At 41.1% G+C, this 19770-nt stretch overlaps 1 protein-coding gene across 3 annotated transcripts in view; it reads right to left on the bottom strand.

Moving 5' to 3' along the window:
- The window catches only part of arhgef17 (Rho guanine nucleotide exchange factor (GEF) 17), a 103600-nt gene that overhangs the window by 48264 nt on the left and 35566 nt on the right, over nucleotides 1–19770 (bottom strand). For 2 of the 3 annotated variants that reach the window (XM_077611275.1, XM_077611274.1), the window contains one exon: nucleotides 335–532. The exons of the other annotated variant lie outside the window; for it this stretch is intronic. In XM_077611275.1, coding sequence (XP_077467401.1) covers nucleotides 335–532 — 198 coding nt within the window. The remainder of the gene's footprint in view (nucleotides 1–334; nucleotides 533–19770) is intronic. 3 annotated transcript variants of the gene reach the window in all.

The raw sequence follows: 19770 nt of genomic DNA, 5'->3' as shown, positions 1-19770 counted from the left end.
TAACAAATTGTCTCAGGCATAATCTTTAGTATTAGCATTGTGAACCTCAAAATAAATTACAAGTAAAAATATGACTGAGTTCCAGGTTGCGAGAGGAAAGATGTCAAAAGATGAGTGGGAAAACAAACAGACAGGTGAATATCACTGAGTGTCAGTGATTATCATGTGATTCTCTTCAGCCCAAATTCCATTAGTCTACCCAGAGACAATATACACAATGTCCCACTAAGAAAAATGCCTTATAAACACAAGCAACACGACAAGCAACATTAAAAAAAAGATTACTGACAAGTGTGACAGCATTCCATTTAGATGCATAAAAAAGTGAGTGTACCTCTCTATTAGAGTGTTGTCTTGTAGCACAATGGCCATTCAAATTCCTGTTATTGTTTCTGAAATGGTCCAAAGCATCACTTCTGTCCACGAGTTTCTCTCCTCCAGCATCCTTCTCTCCTCCGCTACTCTCGTCCCCGAGATTCTCTCCATTCATTTCCTCCAGAGCGATGCTGAATTGGGCTAGGGTTTGAACCATCTGCAGCATGTGAAACAGTTCCTCTTGTCAGTCACTTTGACAACGGAACAGGCTCTAAGTCGAAGTGAAGAAGCACACTTCAGCATGCATGTATGCTCATCTTCTACTGCATGGATGATGTAAGCAAGTGATGAGCTTAGGGTGAGGCATGTGCCCTCCCCCTGGATGTGTATAATGAGAGAGACCAGGCGCAGAGGATGAGAGTAGCAAGCGTCCAGCTCTGCTGTGGTCAGCTAAACCGGATCAATCCACTTATAAATAACCGATGAAGATTTTGAAGGAGTCAAGAGGAAAATGTCCTTTTATTAATGTATGACACTTGTGAATCACATTGTATTAAATACTAAAATATTGAAGCTACCTGCTTATTATTGCCTTTGTTACATTGAATGTCTTTTTAAAAAAGGATGGATGCAAGGATTAGGTCAAAAAGCATTTGGACAGTCACCAGTGTAATTTTTTATGGTTTTGCCTTGAAGCCACACCAAAAAATAGTGACATTTTACTTTTACTTTAATTATTTATATTTTTTTATTGTTTGATGGTTTGGTCATCCATAATAGATAGTGCTGGGAAATAGGGTTTGCAGATAATTTCAATTTGTTTTAAAAGAAGGGCACGTAAAGTAAAGTACAAAGGAATAAAACAAGTTTGTTTTGTTTTTAAAACCGTGCAAGGGAAGGCTCAAAAGGTCATCCACTTTGTTCCCCTTAAAAAAAACCTTGGGGGGTTCACGAAGTCCAAGACATTAGCAGAGATGATGCCAAGTCGTGTGAGCAGCGACGGAGAGAATGTGTGTGAGAGAGAGACAGAAAAGCGAGAAAGAAGTGAAAGAGACCAATGGCGGAAAATGAAATTGACAAAGTTGCGCTAAAAAAATGCTGAATTTGAAGGAAAAGGTTCCTTCCACAAAATTCCACTTGAAGACCTAACATTACCAACATCAACACAATACTTGGCTGATGAAATAGGTTGTATTGCTGAAGTTATTTACTTTTTACAATCAACAACAAGTCCTCCACCTGGGACTGCAGCGGTTTTGTCATCCTTTAAAACTGACGGTTAGCTCACCATCATCAATATTTGGCTGTCCATCTGCAAGCAACAGTAAAATCTTTTTGGGACCACAATGATTGATCTGTAGCTAGACCACCAGTGTTGCAATTAAGCTATAGTCCTCAACAACATTCAGAATGGAAAGATCCTGATTATTGTTTTTGCATTCTCGGAAAGTAGAGATTAGTATTTCGAGGACACTGTGAGCATAGAAAACCCATAGTAGGGGAAACAGATGTAATTACCGAAACCATGAGAGAAGCAGTTAGGAATAGATATTTCGTGTTTGTTAATGGCAGTCAGGACAACTGACTTTATTAATATGGCTCAGATGTCCTATCTTGTGCCGCCTAGTGATGTACAGTAATCCCTCAAATATCGTGGCTTCAACTATCGCGGCTTTACTACATCGCATTTTTTTTTTCCTGGGGGAAATTTATTTTTGTTAATTACATTTTTTTTGCAAGTTCATAAAATTGTGAAAATCTACGCTGAAAGTGGAAGCCACTCCCCAGTCCTCCGCTTACTACTAGGACTCAGCACCGAAGTTTTTTTAAATAGGGGTGACCAGGGGCGGCCCGTTGGAGCGAGTGGTTAGTGCGTCGGCCTCACAGTCCTGGGGTCCTGGGTTGAAATCCAGGTCACGTCCACCTGTGTGGAGTTTGCATGTTCTCCCCGGGCCTTTGTGGGTACTCCGGTTTCCTCCCACATTCCAAACAACATGCATGGTAGGCTGATTGGACACTCTAAATTGCCCCTAGGTATGAGTGTGAGCGTGAATGGTTGTTTGTCTCCTTGTGCCCTGTGATTGGCTGGTCACCAATTTAGGGTGTCCCCCGCCTCTGGCCCGAAGTCAGCTGGGATAGGCTCCAGCCTCCCCGCGACCCTACTGAGGATAAAGCAGTTCAGAAAATGAGATGAGATGGGTGACCGTACTTCGCAGTTTTTCGTTTATCGCGACCATGTCTGGTCTACATTAACCGCGATAATCTAGGGATTACTGTAGTGGTTCACTCAGCTCACTTGGTTGCGGCCAGGCGCGGGCTCGATTCCCGCTAGTGGCGGTACGATTGTGAGTGCGAATGGTGTGCCCTGCGGCAGTCTAGAGCAGGGATGGGCAAACTCTTCCACAAAGGGCCGCAGTGGGTGCAGGTTTTCATTCCAACCCATAAAGAGGACACCTTTTCACCAATCTGGTGTCCTACAAGTGCAATCAGTGGAACACAGTCAGGTGCTTCTTGTTTTCTGCAGAAATCCAATTGGTTTAATTGTCTGTGCTGGATTGGTTGGAACAAAAACCTGGACCCACAGGGGTCCTCGAGACCTGGTTTGCACACCCCTGGTCTAGAGTGTAGTTTGCCTTTCTCCCAAAGGGAGAAATTGGATTGGATCCAAGATGGTGGCGTGCACAGGTGCAGCGGCTCTTTGCTCTCCAGTTTGGTGTTTTGTTTTCTCAATCTTATTGTTATTTACTAACATCTGCGAGGCAAACTTTTTCTACAATCGCCAGGATTTAATTACTCTCGGGAGGAGATGCGATGTATCCATCACAACAGATTACCAACGAACCTACAATATCCCCGAGGACATCTCGAGACCACTGGGATCTCCGTGGATAGTCAGCCCACTCAGAGTACGACGGAGGCGGCGAAGGGAAAGAAAGCAAAAGCGCGGATGCCGGGCAGGCCTAGCTGCTAAGCTAAGGAAACAACCGACTGGTGTTTTCACAAAGATTTTCAATTGTTCCTTGCAACAATCCATCATCCCATCCTGCCTGAAATCTGCCACCATTATCCCTGTCCCTAAAAAGCCAACCATTGACAGCCTGAATGACTATAGGCCTGTTGCACTTACGCCTGTGATAATGAAGTGCTTTGAAAAGTTGGTCGCCCGCCACATCAGGGATACAATCCCTCCCTCAGTTGACCCTCACCAGTTTGCTTATAGAGCAAATAGGTCCACTGAGGACGCCATCGCCTTAGCTCTACACACAGCACTGAGCCACCTGGAGCACCATGGGAACTACGCGAGGATGCTTTTCATTGTCTATCGCTCAGTCTTCAACACTATAATACCGGACATTCTGGCTGACAAACTCTCCCACCTTGGACTATCCTCTTCCATATGCTGCTGGATTAAAAACTTCTTAACCAACCGTCCACAAACTTTTAGACTTGGTCCCCACCTCTCTTCTTCCATTACACTGAACACTGGCTCCCCTCAAGGTTGTGTACTGAGTCTTCTTATATACTCCCTGTACACATACGACTGTACACGACCCACCAGTCTAACTCCATCAAATTTGCTGATGACACCACTGTGGTCGGACTCATCCTATGGGGGGATGAGTCTGCCTACAGAGATGAGGTCAACAAACTGTCTTCGTGGTGTTTGGTGAACAAACTCATACTCACCACGAAAACAAAAGAAATAATCCTGGACTTTCGCAAACGCAGCAAAGATCTGGCCCCACTCCTCATAAATGGAGTATGCGTAGACAGGGTCCAGTCCTTCAAATTCCTGAGGGTCCACGTCACGGATAAGCTCTCCTGGTCTACCAACACCATGGCAGCTTTGCGACCCGTGCCCGCGACATCGGCCGGATTTTCGGCAGCCCCTAACCACGGCGTCAATTCAAAGTATTAACTACAGAAAAACAAAGGCAAACCCATTTTAATGGAATTATCTACTGAAATTTTCACAGCAAAATGTCCTTTTTTTCCCTGCACCTGGCTGACTTCTTAAAAGTTGCATTAGGTTAGACAGAATTGGCACCATTGTTACTATTAGCTTCACATACTGTAATATGTCTTTTATAGAAGGGTGCATAGGCATTTCATTTGTAATTGCACACTTTATTCATTTTCTTACGGTCAGGTGTTGTCTTAACTACAGTATTACTGAGCACTTTTGAGCACAATTTCTGATTGTCCTTGTGAGTCTTGCTTTAACATTGACTGCCGCATTAAAATAATCAGGCGTATGTGCTAATCAGTGGCATGCTGTAGTGTTCAATTGAAAGAGCCCAACCTGAGGGCCACTTCGCTCATCTATAATCCTTGTAAAGCGTGATTTATGGGTGTGTGTGTGTATGTTAAGATCTCTCGCTACGTTTGTCCAAACCCTGCAATGTAGAGTTGAAATATTTTATGGTGGCCAGAAACGGTTGTCGGATCCTAATAGACGAATGATTGAATTTCTTCACCTTCTCTAAGTGTGTAAACTCAACTTTTATTTGTTACACCTAAAAGCAGAGTTGAAGTATGATGTGCCCAAAACGTACCGCTTGGCTGACTGGTCCGCCAGTGAGTTTCTAGGTGCTCCCCAGAAGACTTTACTTTCTGTCGTGACGGGAGTTATAAAACATCCACCCATTTATAAATCACCCTTTATCTATTCTTTAATCCAGGGGTCACCAAACTACGGCCCGCGGGCACATTTGGAGCGGCCCTCTGAACAATACCAGAGACACTATCGGATTTTTTTCCTATTTGGCCTTGAAGACTGGGACGTTTTAATCTTGTGTTTGGTTCATTGCACCCCTGCTGAGCCCACAAATCATGCCAGTGAAGCGGGGCTTCGCATTGCTTCTTCGGTGACACGCGCGGGGAGTGTTTCCCTTTGATGCATGCGGGCACGTCCACCGTTGCATGCGCGAGCAGAGTGTTAGCGAGACATCTGGACGATCGCAGGTGAGGGCGGAGCCCTGGGACCATCGCTATTGCGATGCTATTCAAGCATATAAAAACTGTGCAACCTGAACCTGTTTGAGAACGGAATAATGGCGAAAAGGTTAGTTAAGAGAAAATTGATTCAGAATGCAGGGTATTTAACCTGCAGTGGACAAACGATTATTTTTTTGTTCAATGCAAAGAAAAGGCTGTTTGTCTCATCTGTCAAGAGACGGTGGCAGTATTCAAAGAATACAATCTTCGCCGGCACTATGAATCCCGTCACAAAGACAAGTATGATAGCGTGCAAGGCCAAATACGAGCAGACAAACTCTCAAAGCTAAAAGTTGGACTATTATCTCAGCAGACTACATTTCTACGCCAAGCTCAGCTGAACCAGGCATCCGTTCGGGCCAGCTTTCGGGTTGCTAAACTGATAGCAAGCAACGGTAAGCCTTTCACTGACGGAGTTTTTAAAGAAATGTATGGATGTTGTCGTGGAGGAAGTGTGTCCCGAGAAGAAAGATGCATTTAATGCCGTAAGTCTGTCGGCGAGTACAATCACCAGACGCGTTGATGAAATCGGGAGTAATGTATATGCCCAGCTGCAGCAGAAGACGAAAGAATTTGACTTTTTTTTCCATTAGCACTGGATGAAAGCACGGACATGCAAGACACAGCGCAACTGCTCATTTTTATTCGTGGAGTTAGCGCAAACTTTGAGATATGCGAGGATTTGGCAACCCTCCAAAATGTCTCAAAGGGACCACAAGGGGAGAGGATATTTTTGACAAAGTGTGCCAAACCATGGAGAAGTTGGACCTGGACTGGTCAAAGCTGGCTAGCATCACGACTGACGGGGCTCCTAACATGGTGGGCGAAACTCGCGGTTTATTAGGACGCATGAACCGGGAGTTGGAAAAAAGGGGTCTCACCGCCCCGCTACGAGTCCACTGCCTAATTCACCAGCAAGCACTGTGCTGCAAAGTGTTGACGTGGGATTCTGTAATGAAGGTTGTGGTGTCGTGCATAAACTTCATCAGGGCAAAGGGACTTTAACACAGGCAGTTCCAAGAATTCCTGTCTGAACTGGAGTCTACGCATGGAGATGTGCTGTACTACACAGAGGTCCGATGGCTGAGCCGGGGCAGAGTTTTGAGGCGTTTTTACGAGCTTCTACCCGAAATTAACGCCTTTCTTCATTTAAAAGACAAAACGGTCCCAGAGCTGATCAACCCAGAATGGAAATGGCACCTCGCATTTTTAACAGACATGACAGAAATACTTAACCGTCTTAACTTGCAGCTACAAGGCAAAGGGAAACTCATTTGCGACATGTATTCACACATAAAAGCATTTGAGGTGAAATTAGCGCTGCTTTTGGAAGAAGTGAAAAAGCGCAACTTTGTCCATCTTCCTGCTACCCAAAACCTGTCGGCAGAGAACCCAGCGGTCCCGTTCCCAGCTGAAAAGTGCGTGGAAGCACTGGAAATGCTGAAGGCGGAGTTCGGTGTGCGATTCACTGAACTACATGTTCATGCAAAAGAAATCCGTCTTTTTCAGAACCCCTTTGTTGCCGACATTGATGAAGCCCAGCCTTCATATCAGTTTGAGTTGGCTGAGTTACAGAACTGTGATGTTCTGAAAGACGCATTCAAGCTCAACAGTGTCATTGACTTCTATGCCTCCCTCCCAAACGACACATATCCAAACATCAAAAAACACGCAATGAAAATGTCCTCAGTTTTTAGCAGCACGTATATCTGCGAGAAAACCTTTTCTCGCATGAAACTGCTGAAAATTCCGATGAGATCAAGATTGACAGATGAACATTTGCATCAGTGCTTGAGACTGGCTGTAACTAGAATGGAACCTGATATTCAACTTCTCACCAGCCAGATGCAGGCCCACAGTTCACACTGATGAACTTACATAGGTAAGCTCACTTTTCTGACTTGAATGAGTCATTCTGAGCATAAACAAATATAATCATAATAAAATCTACTGGGATAAAATCCATCTTTACAATCATACTGGTAGTGAAATGTATTGTGCTGTGTAGGTGCGGTTTCACTTAGTTCAGTTTCTCAACCTGCTTCCTTTGTGGTTTTCACAGGGAAGTTGATGAGAGAGCTGCAAACAGCGGTGTCTACAAGCCTATTGGAACAAAAGGATCATAAGGAAGAAACACAAGAACTTTAAGAGACTGCTCATATGTGTCAGAGAGATTCTGCTCTGACAACTGAGCTGAACTTTTATCTGTTAAGATTGTGCATGGCAGAACAGAAAGTTAATGTTCCATGGCTTTTTTTCTATGAAAAACCCAGAGAGAGTTATTTAGTTATTATTTATTTCATAAATAGTGTTATTTATCTCCTGGTTTTTCTGTGAAGAACTCAGAGGGTTATTTAGTTATTATTTATTTCATTAATAGTGTTATTATTTGTTTCCTGACTTTTTTTCTGTAAAGAACCTGGAAAGGGTTATTTGGTTGTGTGGCTTTCTGGAAAACAATAAAAAATTTAAGCTCCCCTATGATCGTCACACTTTTTCTGTTACAAACTGTTACAAAAGTTATGTGGCCCTCACAGGAAAAAGTTTGGGGACCCCTGCTCTAATCCTTATATAGCGTGATGTACGGAAGGATGTGTTTGTGCGTGCACATGGAAACTCGCTGGCGGAAATTATTCCCAAAATGACGTTTGTAATTGACGTGGAAAGGCGTCTTGGGTCAGCGTGTCCGGCACCATCGTGCCTCGCCGAGTCTTTCCGTCACGACAGGAAAAAAAAAAGTGTTTCGGGGAGCAGGAATTGATAAAGCGTGATTTATGGATGGATGGGTGAATGTTTTATGTTAACATTCTCACGCTACTTTTATCGAAACCCTGCATCGTAGAGAGTTCACATTATGGTGACCAGAAACGGCTGTCGGATCCAAACCGTGCATCGTACAAGAGTTGAAATTTTTTATGGTGGCTAGAAACGGCTGTCGAATCCTTATAGAAGAGTGATTGAATTTCTTTACCTTCTCTAAGTGTGTAAACTCAAGCTTTGAGCATTTGCAAGTATTATCGATGAGTATACCTGAGCAGAAATATGTTAGCTTGCTGCTTTCTTGTGGTGGTTTAAGTTAGTTGCATGAACTACGCAACAGCACCGCTATTGTGTATTTATTTTCGTTATATTTTCACTTTGTTTTACATGCTATGCGTGTAACTGAAATCTTACTTTCTCATCTAACCCATTTTTCAAAACTGATTTTTATTAATAGCGCAGCAATTGTCTTATGGTTCTAAACAAGCAGGTGGGACCGCCGAAGCCGGGCCCCCTGCTTGTGACCAACAAGAGAATGTTGACGCAAATTGGGTTGGCCTCACCTATGTTGTGTACTGTGATGAAGACGAAACATTTACCACAAGAAAAAATGTCCATGTTTATTAAGGGGATCCAGGGCAATAGATCTTGTGATAACGTATTTTTGGGGTTGCTATATATACACTTTCCTGGTGGTGGTGGACTTTCCTAATGTACAGAATTCATATGAAATAGTGACTTAATTTTGACAATGTTCAGCAGGATTGACTACTTGATTTGGTGGCTACTTCTTATATTCTATAGAGCAGTAAAGGATAATTGCCCTCATGTTGTCCCTTACCTATCTGGAATAGACCAACATACATTGCTGGTACTTTTCTTTTTTTAATGCTGACACATAATGTGATTTGCTCTGCGTGCATTTGACAAGTTGTTGAGTCACCTCAAACATTTTCTTGATTCTTTTTCAACATTGCAAACATGAAACAATTCCAAGTACATCAACAAAACAAGGATTTTATAGTAAATGAATTCCTTGGTGTTCGCTCCCATATCATTGTAGTGTTAACAGCAGCAAATTAATCCTTTAAACCTTTACATTTTATACCAATTAATGTTTTCAGTGAAAAGTAAATATGTAATTTACACTCTGATAATAAATAAATAAACCATCTATTAGATAATTAAAAACTCCTAATATTGTAGATTTGCAAAAGGGGTAAGGTGCGCTTTAACTACTTTCACTTATTTAGTTGTAAAGACCATTTTATATTTGCAAACATTTCAAAGTAACAAAGCTAAACAGTGAGATTATACTGTATTTTAAAACAGTCACCATTTTAAATAGCTTCGCTAATAATCTTTTTTTTTCAAGCCTCAGCAAAAAAAAAACTTAAAGGATGGTCAATCAGGGGGGAATAGGGCACCTTTTTCTAGTCGAGATCATATGGCAGTGGCAGCAAAGGTCACAAAAGGACATTTAAAGGTCAGACTTGTGGCAGGAAATTGGCCTTTAATCCCTGTAGCCATTGAAACAATAGATGGTATTGAAGGTCTGCTGACAGAGATCATAAACATTCACAGTAGACATACGCTTAGTCTGCCTTCGACTTATTTACTTCCTCACACAGCAAAAGACAAAGTTATCGGCAGAGATTGACAGGTATGAAGTTTGTCACGTTTTTGATCAGCATTCTTAAAAAAGCAATGACGCGAAAACAGTTGCATTTAAAAACAGCTTGTTTTACATTTATTCATTAAAAAAAAAAGATTTATGCGCAATTCATTCTGATCAAATAAGTACTGCAGTAGTTTTATATGTACAGTGTAATTCAAACACATTTTAAATGTTCCAAGAGTAGGAAAGCCATGCCAGTTAGAACATATTAGATGGCTCATAAGTGGGTTGACTTTACAGCCTTCTGTTCAAAACATGCATTTCCTCCCCACCCTGCAACGATATAAGCGTGTTTATCTGGTTTAATTATGGCCTCATCACATTAGCTCACCCACCTACCCGCCTCCTGTGTCTTTAAGGTTGCAAAATGTTGCTCAACGATTGCCAATGTGACATCTGCATTATTGCCAACAAATCCACCCCTGAACCCTGAATTTTCGTCAGACTTGATTCAGAGAAGGCGGAGGAAGACTAATGAGACCAGTCGGTGTATCAACACAAACATTGGGGTTGGCAGGGGATCTTCTAAAATGCATGCAGAATTTTCAAACTAGAAAAGAGCAGGGTAGAAGATTTTGAGGTTAAAGAGGTTAGCCCATGGGTTTTCACACAAGGTTCAAAGTGTAAATGCGTGTGTGTGTGAGAGTGAAATATTATACTCTGCGGCACTGGATGCATGACTGCCGAAATAGACCAAAACAGAATTTTCAAGACACACCTGTGCAGTTGTATCATGTTGGATATTAGCACATGTAGTATTAATGAGTTGACCACCTGGTCTGTTTTACATTCTGCGTGCGAACACAATTGACAAAATAAATAAGGACCTAGATTAACCAAACCAATTGTAGGCACAAATGCCATGTTGACTTAAAGGTACAGACGCTCCCCTACTTACGAACATTCAACTTACGAACAACGGTACATACGAATATGTCTGCAAATTGCGTTTATGTCGAAAAATGTTCGTAAGTTCGAAAACCTCTTGCAGAAAGAAGCTCCTCCTGCTGCCCACACTGCGCCTCCTGAAGATTCCATTGATGATCCAATGCTTCTCAAATGTGACAAAGAGGACTTGGACTAAAATCACAATTACCTGTTTTTGTTTGTTTTTTTGTTATTTTAAATCAAGCGGAGAGGAACTTTTGTCACTGTGAGTACAGTATTTAATAATAATAATAATAATGAATTTTTATTCTTTTATTTTACTATATTGACACATTACAGTCTTTTCATATGCCTTTAACTGTAATATTTAATAAATACACCTCTTGATAATTGTACTTGCGTACTTGTATTTTTTAATAGGCGCAAAAACGTAGTATGGCATGTACAGACGCTCCCCTACTTACGAACATACGACTTACGAACAACGATACATACAAACAGGTCTGCAAATTGCGTTTATGTCGAAAAAATGTTCGTAAATTTGATTTTGTATTGCGCGCCTTTTTCCGAGTAGTGCTTCTTTCCGCCGCTAATACCGACGCCTGGCGCTGTGAGCGCTCAGCTCACCCAGCATCCACCTTCCTCTGCCCAGTTCGTTGCAGTGCGTAAGTTGCGTAGGTTGCGTAAGTGCGTGACGTATCTCCAGTGCGCAAAGAACCTTTTTCATTTTTATCATGAAATATCTCGTGCAGCCATTATTCAATGTGGTTGGTGAAAAGCGAAAGGCTTCTAGTGAGGGAGGTGGAAGGAAGAGGCAAGCCATTTCATTTGAAACGAGTGGCAATATTAACGAAGCTTGATGCGCGTGAGAGTGGTGAGCGTTGCACGGGCATACAACTTGAATCGTTCGACCGTCAGTACCATTTATAAACAGAAAGATCGAGCAGCAGGACCCAAATATTGAACGTTGCACAAAGTTTGCAAATCATTTGAATGATGCCATACAGTGCTACCGCATCATTTATGATGAAAAAAGAAGAAAACTGTGCAATCGTCGTTAGATCGCTTCTTTCGGCCAGTTTCTAATACATAAATCTCTCTCTCTCTATACAGTACTGTATATATTCTCTCCATTTTATTAAATGTTTTTTTAGTACAAACCAATGGGTGTTACTTATACAAGCCTTAAACATACAAATGCACTTATATAAACCTTCAATATACTTATATAGGTCTTAAACATAAATTATAATACAAAATATAGCACTGAATCAACTTACAAACAAATTCAACTTATGAACAATCGCTCGGAACCTAACTCGTTCATAAGTAGGGGAGCGTCTGTATTGCATTTTGTGTGTATGCTGGGTGCATGTTTGTCACTACTATGGTTAAAGGATGATAAAGGGTACACGGTCGATTGGTCGCCGATCTTTTGGTCGCCCGGAAGGTAAGTGATAATTACCATTTAAATCGTTGCTCAAATTCCCTAGATAAAAACTGCGAATTACTATTTAGTCATACTTAATGCCCTAGTAATTATTAGGCTAAAGAAAAGCTCCAAATTTCCCGGACTTTTATTGTTTTTTGTTGGAGAACTTGTTAAGACCCTGACTGACGTAGCTTCTTAAAGGGACAACGCATGTACATACAAACTCTTATACACTCACACGTCGGCTCAGTGAAACTGCTCATGGCCATTGTTGGCTTTTACTGATCCGTAGACTGTGTTGTTTTACCTTGTTTTGTCGCCGGTCTTTTGGTCGTCGGTCTTTTGATCGCCGGTCTTTTGGTCGCCCGTTGTCGCGGTCCGGGCGACCAAAAGACTGGCGACCAACAGACGGCGACCAAAAGACCGGCGACCAATCGACCGCACATGGATAAAAGGTAGGTAACAACCTGGGAGGTCCAGTTCAAAATACACTTGTCTACAAATATCTATATATTTGGAATATGGAATCCTCTCTGTGCTGAATAAAATCAATACCTGATAAATGTATTATGTGTATATTTTAAAATCTTTTACAAAATGTCAACAGTGGCTTCACCTTTTTGTTTGTGAGGTCAACTTAATTCTTATGATGCAGGTTCCTTTTTTGAACATACTTCATTCCTATTACAGTACCTGTACGTTCCACGGTAAGCAGCAAACCTAATAGGGCAAAGAAATTGCTTTTATCCATCCTACACTCAGAGTCAAAGTGCAGTCTCACGCAATGTTTTCAGTCATTCATTCATCACAACGTAATGCGCATCCTTGCAATAGTTGCAGGGGTCGCTGGAGCCTATCACAGCTGACTTTGGGTGAAAGGCAGACTACAATGTATACTGGTCGCCAAACGATCACACAGAGAGACATACAACCATTCGCACTCACAATCATACGCCCACCGGGCGGGAATTGATCCCATGCCTGCCCGTACCAAAGTCGGGCAAGTAAAGCCCTACAATTATCAGTTGGAGCCCAATATATTTCAGTTCCCAATTTAGGAGACAAGGAATAATAAGGAATCTTCAAATTTACTGTGGCTTACAGGAAACAATAGTGTTACATTAACTCTAGACTGGAAGTAAAAAAAACTGAACTGTTGTTGTTAATGAAATTGTATCGCATGTGAGATTGAGAACACACAGGTAACCAGATAAGTTTATGCTCCAAAGGCGAGGGAGTGTGTGCATGGGCAACAGATACACATCCAGTGAAAAGAGTCTTTGTCTTCAATAGGTTTGAACTGAGATGTACTGGCACACATACTGTAATTCAAAAGAGGGCACACAATAGTTTTCTAAAGAGGAGGCATCTTCAACATGACCTATTGACAGGATCACATTTAGGCTGCAGGATATTTATCATAAAAACCAATCAGGAAGCAGTGTTCACAATGTCCCATTTTCTATAGTGTTCGTCCTCATTTGGATTGCAGGTAAGACAGTCTATCACAGCTGATTGTGTGAGTGGCGCAATGCACGAAGGGAAGTCGCTTAGACTAAATGGTTAAATATAATCTGTGACTACAAGCACTGTTTCTTGAAGTGGTACAGTTTATTTGAGCTGCCACAATATCAATGGTTGAAAGCTATATTGCAAATTTAGAGTTGACCATCTTCGCTTTTTTACCACGTTGTGCCACAACATGCTAAGGAGGTTCGCACCAATAATATGTTCCCACCGCAGGGCGTGTCATCCAATTTGTATTTTTAGTTAATTCCGATATTTTAGGGTCGCCCTTCCTATTGCATACCTTGAACAAAACACTTCCATCACCACACGTACACTGTCGTCACGTGTAGCAGTGTTTATGGAACTAAATATGGTCTAATCTAGTGGTCTGCCTTAATCTGCAGCCCGCTAGGGTGTCCGACCCGGCCTGCGGGGACTCCTGCCTGACTTTGTAGCCCATATATACTGTACATACAGAATTAAATGCTTTAATTTTTTGTTGACACATGCACTGTAAAACTAGAATTTTGTGAGTTCTCTGAGTGTGTTCTCTGAGTCTTGCACTTTACTCAATTTCTTATCCGTAGCCATATTTGATCTTTCGCCCTCTAGAGTCAAAAATGCAGTGTCAATAGCAGCCAATGTGCTAACAAGGCACCATAAAATGCCTCAAAACCAAAAGGAAGTAACCTGGAAATTGCCAAAATCAACATAACGCGGCTAACAGACAGGAAAAAATACGCAACTTCTCCAAAATCACTATGAAATGATCCAAAATTTACAAGAAGGTCTATGTAACTACGCTAAAATGACAAGGAAGTGACGCAAAATTAACTCAGTGCTTGGCAACGATAGAGTTCCACTTCTCTTACCTTGGCTGTGGATGTTCAGCTTTCAGTACCATTAATGTTCATTCATTCACCCATCTCAGTCAAAATAGATGTGACGTCTAGCGGCAGCAATGGTGGCAACCAAGTTACCCTTTTATGGCCAAAAATAAACCGGTTCGGCCCACATGAGATTTTGTTGACAGGATAGAGTCAGCGAACAAAACTGAGTTTGACACACCTGGTCTAAGCTATCACGCTCAGTCAACATTGTTTTATCCTGATAGCTTCACGTATGTCAAGAAGCCAAAGGTATTTTTTCGCTTAATCCACTATTGATTGCTCATGTTGGCTGATTGTTTGGTCAAAGATTATTCATAATTTAACTGCGAGGTCACCATATAGTTTAGATGTGTAGCATGTGTTGTCACTTATATTTTTCTTTAAGCAACCATTTCGGAAAAGTACCAAATTTCCAATTTAAATGCCTCGAAATTTACACCATCGCTACTGCTTCCGCATCCTACTTCCACATTTGATTCAACTGCACTGTAAACCGGATGAATTCAGTAACACGGCTGCATTGTGAATCATCCGAGTTACAAGTTCTGACAAATAATTCGTCTTGTGCGACTTCAGTGTGGCAATCGAGTCGAAATCGATTGGACAAGTAGCCTCTATCGCTTTAACACGGAGGCCTCCAAACCGGTCCTCGAGGGCCACTGTGGGTGGTTTTTGTTTCAACCGATCCAACACAAACAGTTTAACCAATGAGGTTTCTGTTGAAAAAAGAAGCACCTGACTGCAATCTACTGTTTGCGCTTCTAGGATACCAGACTGGTGGAAAGGTTTCCTCTTACAGGTTGGAACAAAAACCCGGACCAACTGCGGCCCTTTCTGGAATAGTTTGGGGACCACTGCTTTAACATTTTCGTTTTTTTCATAAGGGAAGTATGTATTATTAAGCCTGACTCAACCACTCTCATTTTCGGGTTGTTCTAGAGCAGGGGTAGGGAACCTATGGCTCGGGAGCCATATGTGGCTCTTCTGATGGGTGCATGTGGCTCTACGCTAACCTGTGAGGTAAAATATGTATTTAAACCGCTGGTGAGAGAGCTGAGTCCCGAATGCACGAATAGGAGCGTCACGTCGGCACTATGGCGCTGACACTACCTCGAACTTCAATCATCTTTTTCTTTTTCATTAAACTTTTCTGCATGCATATTTTCATTGATTAGCAACTAAGTAACAGTGCTGTCAAAAGAATTGTACTTTAAAATTGGTAAAATGACCCCCAAAAAGAAAAATCACATCTAATTTTCACATTTTTACTCTTAAATTCAGAGTATGTCTCTCAAGGAATACAATTTGAAAATAGGAATTGTTTATGGCTCTCTATGTCAAAAAGGTTCCCGACCCCTGTTCTAGAGGAAGAACCATATTTACGTGCATATAAGCCGCCCCCACGGATAAGCCGCACACCTATAATTGCCTTAATGTTGTTGAATTTTACAATTTCTCGCATATAAGCCGCCTCCCTGATTCCCAATTTTTTACCTCCATATTCATGGTTTAAATAGGGAGTAGAAATGTGTTACTTTGAAGGGAAAATCTTGAGAAAAATCATCACAAGTGGTATTTCTGAGATACTGTATGAGTCAAAAGCACATTATTAGGGTCCTATATCATATCATAATATGCCTCGCTTTGTAAATGCAAAATATCAAAATATTCCATTTGAAAAAAGAAATACCGTAATTACTCGAATATAACACGCATATTTTTGCTATATAATTAATTCCAATAGTTGGGGGTGCGTGTTATAATCAATAACTAAAATAAATTACAAATTTTCGATCGAAAAAAGCATTGTCAAACTCACTTTGACGCACGGACATTGTGCAATTTCCAACTTTGAATTCAAAATACACGCATATTAAAGATCGTCAAGCCTCACAAACATCACAATCCTGCATTAATAAGCTGGAAAGTAGAATACTACATTGTAGTGTAGTACGTACTTGTATTTAGAAATATGTCCAGCGGGGGGCAGTACATTCCCTTGTTACATGTGATAGTCTTTTCCATTGTGCATATCTTCAAATCATTTATTTATTCAATTTGTATGTTCCTTTTCTTGTTTGAGAATGACAATAGATATTTGAATTAAAACATGGTATTGTCAATTGAAATGTAGTCAATGTTCAAGGAAGTCTGAAAGGTATTGCAACATAACATGTCTACATGATATGTTTGTCCACTCTGTGTATCATCTATTGCCCTAAAATTCAAACGCATAACTCCAACAACTGGACGACACTCGACACGCTCGTACCTGAAGATTTCTCTATCCGGTTTTGAACAAAACAATCGTGAAACGAAGAAAAAAAGGTAAGATTTCTGATTTTCGTCAGCGGGAAATTTTAGGTGCGCACTATATTCGAGTACTGCGTTTTTCCAGATTTTTTTGGCCCAAAATTACCTGCGTGTTATTTTCGAGTGCGTGTTATATTCGAGTAATTACGGTAAGTCTATCTTGATGAGAACCTGATGCTTTCTAATTACATATAATATTATTCATAATATGAATATTGGGTTATGAATTGGGGGTTTGTGCTTATGTGCTTCCTTTGTTAAAGTAGAAGTTGTTTCAAGGTTTGTTAATGAACGGATTTTTATTTTATTTCTGTTAGGTTCTGGTGTTTTAGCATTTTGGTATGTTAGCATTTAACGTTCCTCACAGTTCTGAGATCAAGGGGTCGAACCTAGGTCCAGACCTTCCTGTGAGGAGTTTGCCTGTTCTCCCCAGGCTTGCGTGGGTTTTCACTGGGTACTCCGGTTTCCTCTCACATCCAAAAAACATTCATGGTAGGCTGGTTGAACACTCGAAATTGCTCCGAGGTATGAGTGTGAGCGTGAATGGTTGTTGGTCTCCTTGTGTGCTCCGATTGGCTGGCCACCGACTCAGGGTGTCACCCGCCTGGTGCCCATGATTAGCTGGGATAGGGTTCAGCACACCCCACAACCCTTGTGAGGATAAGTGCCACGCAAAATGAATGAACTTTCATTATAATGAATTGAATGAATTTCGGCTGATCCCCTCGGGGGTCGCCACAGCAAAACAGTCAATCCTCAAGATTGTTATTTGGCACAAGTTAAATTATATGTTAGAAAATGTCAGTGAAATACTGAGAACTCATATCACCTCATTCTCACCACCCAATTTTTCCCTCACCAGTTTGCCTACTGAGCCAAACCATCTCTGGACGATGCGATCGCCAATCTGACTCATTGAAAAGCAAGGCAACTCTGAAAGGCTGCTTTTTCTAAACCTCAAATCGGCTTTAAACATGATCATTCAGGGGAGGCTCGTGAGAAAGCCGGTCAAACGAGAACAAGATAGATTCATAATACTGTGATTATTTGAGACTGATTTTGTGCAGTTTGCAGACATTCACTCACAAATACAGAGACAACAGGAGCCATTAATGCATTCTTCGATATAAAGCCATACTGCTAACATGTAATCTGACATCTCATCCCCTCCTCTACAAAACTGCACCGAGTTTTTGAGATAGCCATCATGGAGAAATTCTTTAACCCCAATACCACTCCGGAAATACCTCCTCTGGGTCTCTGTCTTTCCAACCTAGTATGTATTTTCCAACTCTCATTCATTCTCTCTCAATATCCATTAATTTCAAAAAAATTCCTTGCATGCCGCCAAAACAAAGTCTAAAACAATTTCCCCTCTATAAGCCTTTCCTTCCTTAAGAAATAATGCAATTGTTAGAAGTTGCTGAGAAGAAACGCTTGGCTCCGCACATGATGACCTGATATTTGATATTGTTGTGGTATACTCTATAATTACTATGTATCAACATTTGTACAATAAATTACAATTTGACCAAATTATTTGAAACAGCATTCAGAGTACTCAAAGGTTGTCAATGAGTATTGCACATGTATTGAAAATAATGTAAAAAGCTTTTCCTGGGAGAGACATGAGTAATATTTAACTAGTTCATCTAATTTTCACTTCATAGTTTACTTTCCACATCCCTTTTCTCTCTACTTATTTAACTTGTCTCAACATTCCCAACTCCCCATTAGGCCATAATTTATACATCTCTGTTTGTAAGCGCAATCTGCACACAGTTATATTACGTTTTTTGGAGGCGTGTGTGTGTGCGTGTGTTTTTTCCTTGTGTGAGCTGGCTGGGTGAGTGTGTTTTTTTGGCCCTTGTGTCCCTCTTGGTTTCCCTTTCCTCTCCTGGCCAGCAATGTGTATTTTTGTCATTAGCCTCTGTCCGTGTATTTAAGTATGAGTCTCCTGTTGCATCGTGTGGGAGTATTACCTAGTCACGTAAGTCATGATTTTGCCTCTTCGTAGATGTGCATCTTCCCCAGTTTAGTTGTCATTTTTTGTCTCCATGATTATTCTTTTTGTATGATTATTGATGTATTAAAATCCTAAATTGTGCACCAGTACCTCCCTCCCCTCTCGCCACGCACCCGAGGCGATCATGACAAGGTTTTATATTCAGACCTCCATATTACAGTAATACAGAATATCGCGGCTTCAACTTTCACGGCTTCACTTCATCGCAGATTTTTTTCTGGGTGAAATTTTTTGGTTTATTAATTTTTTTTGTAAATTCATAAAAATCGGAAGCCACTGCCCTCTCCTCCGCTTGCTACTAGGACTCAGCACTGAAGTAAAAAAAAAAAAAAAAAAATTCTTTAAAGTTCATAAAAATGTGAGAATCCACGCTGAAACTCGCAAGCGGGAGCCACTGCTCTGTCCTCCGCTTGCTACTAGGACTCAGCACTGAATTAAAAAAAATAAAAATAAAATAGAGGTGACCTACTTCGCAGTTTTTCGTTTATCACGGCCATGTCTGGTCTACATTAACCGCAATAATCGAGTGATTAATGTACACTCAAGAACACACGGTAGTTGGTTGATACTGTTGAGTTTTTAATTGAAATATATGCAGTCTGTGCGTACATACGTACTGTTTATATTATGACTCAGTGGAAAAATCCACTCTTGTTAAAAGTTTGATACATACCTGACCATGACCTGACAACCCCCATACTAGGAGATATTGAATATTAATCTTAGAAAACAGAAAAACACATCTAAAAATGTGTTATTCAAGCATGCCCATTTGTTCTTAACCATTGTATATATAGGAGTAACCATATACCGAATGTACCTAATTTAATAAAGCTTTGGAAATTGTGATTTTCCCCTGAGAATCTCAGTCTTCTTGTTTGCCTCCATCCTTCATTCAAATCCTCCAGAACAGAAATCAAACATGCGTGGTTGTGGTTACGAGGTTATGAGACAAAACCAA

This window comes from Stigmatopora argus, chromosome 10, assembly GCF_051989625.1.
Source record: "Stigmatopora argus isolate UIUO_Sarg chromosome 10, RoL_Sarg_1.0, whole genome shotgun sequence".
In the NCBI taxonomy this organism is placed as follows: Eukaryota; Metazoa; Chordata; class Actinopteri; order Syngnathiformes; family Syngnathidae; genus Stigmatopora; species Stigmatopora argus.
The sequence above is the reverse complement of the archived record's forward strand: the minus strand, read 5'-3'. Positions and strand labels throughout refer to the sequence as shown.